Source organism: Salvia hispanica, chromosome 2, assembly GCF_029641045.1.
Source record: "Salvia hispanica isolate PSC_SH4W2 chromosome 2, Shi_PSC_v1, whole genome shotgun sequence".
In the NCBI taxonomy this organism is placed as follows: domain Eukaryota; kingdom Viridiplantae; phylum Streptophyta; class Magnoliopsida; order Lamiales; family Lamiaceae; genus Salvia; species Salvia hispanica.
In genome coordinates this window covers 51,788,238-51,794,237 of record NC_142693.1, presented here as the reverse complement: position 1 = coordinate 51,794,237, position 6,000 = coordinate 51,788,238, and the positions used below count along the sequence as shown (strand labels likewise).

General features: G+C 46.2%; 1 protein-coding gene across 1 annotated transcript; it reads right to left on the bottom strand.

Moving 5' to 3' along the window:
* Positions 1–272: 272 nt before the first annotated feature.
* LOC148932601 (uncharacterized) lies at positions 273–908 on the bottom strand. The gene has a single exon (XM_089065177.1). It carries the CDS (start codon positions 906–908, stop codon positions 273–275), a length of 636 nt encoding a protein of 211 aa, XP_088921303.1.
* Between the last annotated feature and the right edge of the window lie 5,092 nt (positions 909–6,000).

The window sequence follows — 6,000 nt, the reverse complement described above, 5'->3', positions numbered from 1 at the left end:
CGAGATTTTTTTTTAAACACCTAGCCGTGGAGGGTTCGCGGGTCCCTCATCCCTATATTTCCAATCTCCATTTAGTACAGTACTTGGCCACGGCCAAAAGTGCCATGCCAAAGGGAACAAGCTTGCAAAACAAGGTACATTCAAAAGAAAAGAACACCTCGAGAGTAAGAAAAGGAAAAGCCAAAAGGGCTTGACGGTGCCTACTCTACCGTGTCACTAGGAGATCAACAAACGGAGATAAACGGAGATGACTCTTGAGATTTCGGTTCAGCTTAGTGAGCAACCTGTCCAACGTAGGGGACTCCTTCCTTTTCTAGCCGAAGGAGAGCCTTGATGAGCCTCGGGATTGAGTGTCTATCGAACTGAAGGAATTGGTCAGATTCCAGCCCCATCTTAGCCAGAGCGGCTGCGGCTTTATTCCGCTCTCGCGGCATGGATGAGAACTTTGTCGTGCAATCCTGTTTTATGTGGATGATAAGGGTCATAACATGCCGTATCTGGGCGGGGCCGAGCCTTTTAGAGTTAATAGTGGAGATGGCTTGGGTGGCATCCGCTTCAACCCAAATGTGGTCCCCAACCTCCTTGGCCAGCTGGAGGCCAAGGTGAATGGCAAGGAATTCGGCCTCCAGAAGCGAGTGGCCGTTAACTCTTGAGGAAAATGCAGTTAGAACTCTTCCCTGGTGATCTCGGACGATTCCTCCTCCGCACGTCCGTCTAGTTACCGCGTCCGAACCTCCACTGACATTAAGCTTAATCCACGGGGGTTCGGGGGGTTTCCATTTGATCTGCCCGGTGGGCAAAGCTGGCCTTCTTGTTGTCCCCCGTGCTGCGATCGGTATTTGCATATTAGTTCCTCTCCACTGCTCGGGGCTGACGCGCCCTATAACGATGAGGTTTTGAATATGCATCTGTACACTCCAAACCCGGAGTTATTTTGGGAAGGCTGATCAACGCAAAGAAGGCGTACGACCACCCACGTATCATGAGGAGAGGTTCAGCCAACGCAATCAAGGAATAAGAAGGAGAAGGAGTTGGGGACATGATAGATCGGTTGGAGAAGGCACTTCTGAGTGCGATTGAGAAAAAGAATTCCCCGACCTCGCAGGAGAAAGAGAAACTTCCAGGTCCAGAGGAAAATCAACTCCAGCTCTATTATGGTCCACCACCCGATGGAGAGTTCCAAGCCTAGGTAAATGCAATGGGGAATTAGAATCAAAGTAATCAGAATACAAGCTGGAATCTGTGGAAGATCAAGGAAGCACCATGGAGAGACAACCCTTGTTTTAGATGGGCAGACGGAAACCAACAGCTCCAGCTACAGTACCCAGGTCCAGCAGAGAACCCGCAGAACTGGCCTAACCGTGGTCAAGACAGACCCCAACATAATTCAAACTGGTCAGGGAAAAAAACCAGGAAGGACCGAATAACTGGAGTTATCGCAATCAAGGGGACCAGTCCAATTGAAACAACAGGAACCAGAGTAATCAAGGGAGCTCTTATGTGCCACCACATCAGAGGAACGCCACCGGAAACAATCAGAACTTCCAGCATACACACCCTAGAAATCAAGGGTCAGGGAGCCAGTTCAGCAATAATCAAGGAGGTCAGGGTAATTATCGCCCAAATCAGGGGAGGGGTCAAGTTCAAATCAATCGAACTACATACCTTCGAGGAATCTGGATGAGATGGAACACGACCTAGTCAGCTCTCAACAACATATGCAGAACAATATTCAGACAAACAATGATGTGGTACACAAAATTCAAGATGCTCAACAAGAGCATAAGTCTGCTATGGATATGTTAGCCAAGCAAATGTCACAATTGGCCACTTCGTTGAATGAGATGAGGGGACACGAGGGAAGGATACCAGCTTCAGTGAAACCACCTGACCGGGCAAATATTAGTCAGATAACTTTGAGGTCAGGACGGGGCTATGAAGGTCCGGTGATGAAAGAAGATGAGAGTACACCTCTTTTGACGAGTAAGGAAAGCAAGACCCCTGTCCTAGAGGATACTGAGGTAAGCAATATCAGAGTAGAAGACGGTCTTCAAAAAGAAGATTTGGAGAAACCACTACCTCGGACGGCTGATCAATTTTTCTTAGACCCAGAGCCTGAAGTGGAGATTGAGGAAGGAAGGAATGAAGTCGGTGAATCATCCGTCCCGGGTCCAATAGGGACGTTGAAGCGCATGAAGCCATTTCCTCATCGGGGGGAAGCCAAAAAGAAGAAGGATGACACCGAAGACTTCATGGAGATTTTCGGCAAGCTGGAGATCAACCTGCCCTTCCTACAAGCTTTGAAGCTGCTTACATTCAGTAAATTCATGAAGGAGTTCATAGCAAGAAAAACCAAGCCTGACGGGAAAATAGTAATTGGAGAAAATGTGTCGGCTGTGATACAAAAGAGGAGGATGCCATCAAAATGCACAGACCCAGGTATGTTCACTTTGCCTATTTCTCTGGGTGACATAAAAATTGAGCATGCTATGTTTGATCTAGGAGCCTCGATAAATGTGTTACCACTTTCGATATATAAGAAGTTGATAGGAGTGAGTCTGGTGGATATGAAAGTGGTAATTCTGTTAGCCGATAGAACATGCATTTCACCCGAAGGTGTGCTGGAGAATGTGATAGTAAAAGTGCATGATTTCCTGTACCCAGCTGATTTCCATGTGATAAAAATGAGTGATAATGAATTTGCTGAGTCTAGCAGAGTGCTTTTAGGAAGGCCATTCTTACGCACCGCTAAGACTATAATAGATGTGTTTGATGGAACAATATGCCTGGAATATCATGGGGAAAAATACACATTTAACATCGATGAAGCCATGAAAAAACCATTGGATGTTGAGAATTTGCATTCTGTCGATATCATTAACCCCCTGGTCCATGAATATCTTGAGACTGAATTAATGCAGGAACAGTTTAATAATTCGGAGCTGAGCCAGTCTGTTGATAAGGAGGTGGCAGGATGGTGTGAAACCCTATTAACTCGGAACCTGACAGATGAACAGATAATGAAGCGATCACGCATTTTAACACCAACCACTGTCATTCGAGTCAATGGGGTCTGTTCAGGTAAAAGGTCTAGACGAGGGAACCACTTTGGATGAAATAGCAACAAGAAGTCTGGAGAAAAACCCCCTGCCCCAGGAAGCCATCACACCATAGAAGGAGTTGAAGAAACTACCCGAGACCCTGAAGTATGCCTACATTGGGGAAGATGAAACGTTCCCAGTAATAATCAACAGCCATTTGACAGCGGAACAGGAGAATGATCTACTGGAAGTGATCCGGAGGAACAAGAAGGCCATAGGGTGGACGCTCTCCGACCTGGTGGGAATCAGCCCTGATCTTTGCATGCACCACATCCGACTGAAAGAGGGGGCAAAGGCGCGTAGAGACCCACAACACAAGCTAAACCCAAACATGAGGGAAGAGGTTCTGAAGGAAGTTTTGAAGCTGCTATCCTTGGGGATTAGTACCATTCCAGAAAGCGAATGGGTCAGCCCAGTTCACATGGTGCCAAAGATGTCGGGAATACAAGTTGTGGAAAATGATAAGAATGAGTTGGTGCCTACTAGATTGGTGACTGGATGAAGAATGTGCATCGATTACCGGAAGCTTAATGAAGCCACTAAAAAGGATCATTTTCCTTTGCCCTTCATTGACCAGATGTTGGAGAGGTTGGCTGGAAAGCAATATTTTTGCTTCCTAGACGGATACAGTGGATACTTCCAGATATATGTGGATCCGGAAGATCAGGAGAAGACAACATTTACCTGCCCGTTTGGTACTTATGCGTATTGAAGAATGCCGTTTGGATTATGCAATGCACCGGGTACATTCCAACGTTGTATGATGAGCATCTTCTCAGACTTGTTGGAAGTGTGCATTGAAATTTTTATGGATGATTTCACTGTGTTTGGGAATTCCTTCGATGCATGCTTGGCTAATTTGGATCTGGTATTGAGAAGGTGTCAGGAGAAGAATTTAGTCCTAAACTTCAAGAAATGCCATTTCATGGTGCCTGAAGGAATACTCCTCGGCCATGTAGTCTCCGAGAGAGGGATTCAAGTGGATAAAGCCAAGGTGGATGTAATCTCGAAACTGCTCTACCCCACGAATCAGAAGGAGGTTAGAGGGTTCCTGGGTCACGCAGGTTTTTATAGGAGGTTCATCAGGGATTTTGCAAAAATTGCCCAACCGCTAACGCATCTCTAGCACAATGATGTGGAGTTTGATTTTGATGAAGGATGCAAGAAGGCGTTCCGGATGCTGAAGGATAGACTTGTCTCTGCCCCGATAATCCGCGCACCAGACTGGAATTACCCCTTCGAAATAATGTGCGATGCGAGTGATTTTGCAGTGGGAGCGGTCCTAGGTCAGAGGATTGACGGGAAAAGCTATGTCATTTTTTATGCCTCGAAGACCCTCAACCAGGCTCAGAAGAACTATGATACCACAGAAAAATAGATGCTGGCAGTGGTGTACTCATTCAAGAAATTTCGACCGTATCTATTAGGGTCGAAAGTAATAGTCTACACTGATCATGCTGCGATTAAGTATCTCCTGGCCAAGAGGGAGTCTAAGCCAAGGTTGATTAGATGGGTGCTGTTGCTACAAGAATTTGATTGGGAGGTAAAAGATAAGAAAGGGACAGAGAACAAAGTTGTAGATCATTTGAGCCGAATATTCCAAGGGGATACAGATGAAGTTATACCTGATGCCTTCCCCGAGGAACATCTTTATTATATATGGAAGTCTGTTAGGTCTATCGACTGGGAAGCAGTGTTCACAGTAACAGGTCTAGGAACATCAGACAGGGGGAAGCGCCCGATGAATGCGGAGCCATGGTTCGCTGACCTGGCTAATTACTTAGTCACTGGAGAACTGCCAGGGTCCCACGAAATTTCCCGGGCCCAGAAAATGAAGCTGAAGAGTGAAGCCAAAAACTACTTCTGGGATGATCCCTACCTCTGGAAGATGTGCTCAGATCAGGTTATCCGACGATACATCCCGGAGTGGGAACAGAAAGATATCTTGAACCACTGCCATGCCTTAGCTTGTGGGGGTCATTTTGGGCCTAGGAAAACTGCCAGGAAGGTTTTTGACAGTGGATTTTATTGGCCGACTCTGAACAAGGACTCTTTGGAGTTTTGTCAAGTCTGTGAAAGATGTCAACTGACCGGGGGAATTTCTAGAAGAGATGAGATGCCACAGAACCCGATAATAGTTTGTGAGATTTTCGATGTTTGGGGCATGGACTTTATGGGCCCTTTCCCATCTTCACATGGGAATGCATACATTTTGGTTGCGGTGGATTATGTATCCAAATGGATAGAAGCAAAGGCTACGCCCACCTGTGAGTCAAAGGAGGTAGCTAAATTTTTGCGGACCAATACTTTCAATAGGTATGGGGTGCCCAGAGCCATCATCTCGGACCAAGGTACGCACAATAGATGCTTTGATGAGAAAATATGGTGTACATCATCAGTTATCTACACCCTATCATCCCCGGTCGAATGGTCAAGCGGAGATCTCGAACAGAGAAATCAAAAACATCTTGGAAAAGACGGTGAACACCACGAGGAAAGATTGGAGTAAGCACCTCGACGATGCTCTCTGGTTTTATAGACTGCTTACAAAACACCAATCGGGATGTCACCGTACAAATTGGTGTTCGGGAAAATGTGCCATTTACCCGTGGAGGTGGAACATAAAGCTTACTGGGCCGTTAAAGAGATGAACATGAAGACACAAGCCTGTGAAGAGGAACGAAAACTGCAGCTACAAGAATTGGATGAGCTAAGACTGGAGGCATTCGACTCGGCCATGTGGTATAAAGAAAGAACCAAACTCTGGCATGATAAGAATCTCCGAGTCAAGGAACTTCGGGTAGGGCAGAAAGTACTCCTTTTTCAATCCCGGCTGAAGCTAATGCCTGGTAAGCTAAAATCCAAGTGGATAGGGCCATACACGATCATTGGCCTTCGA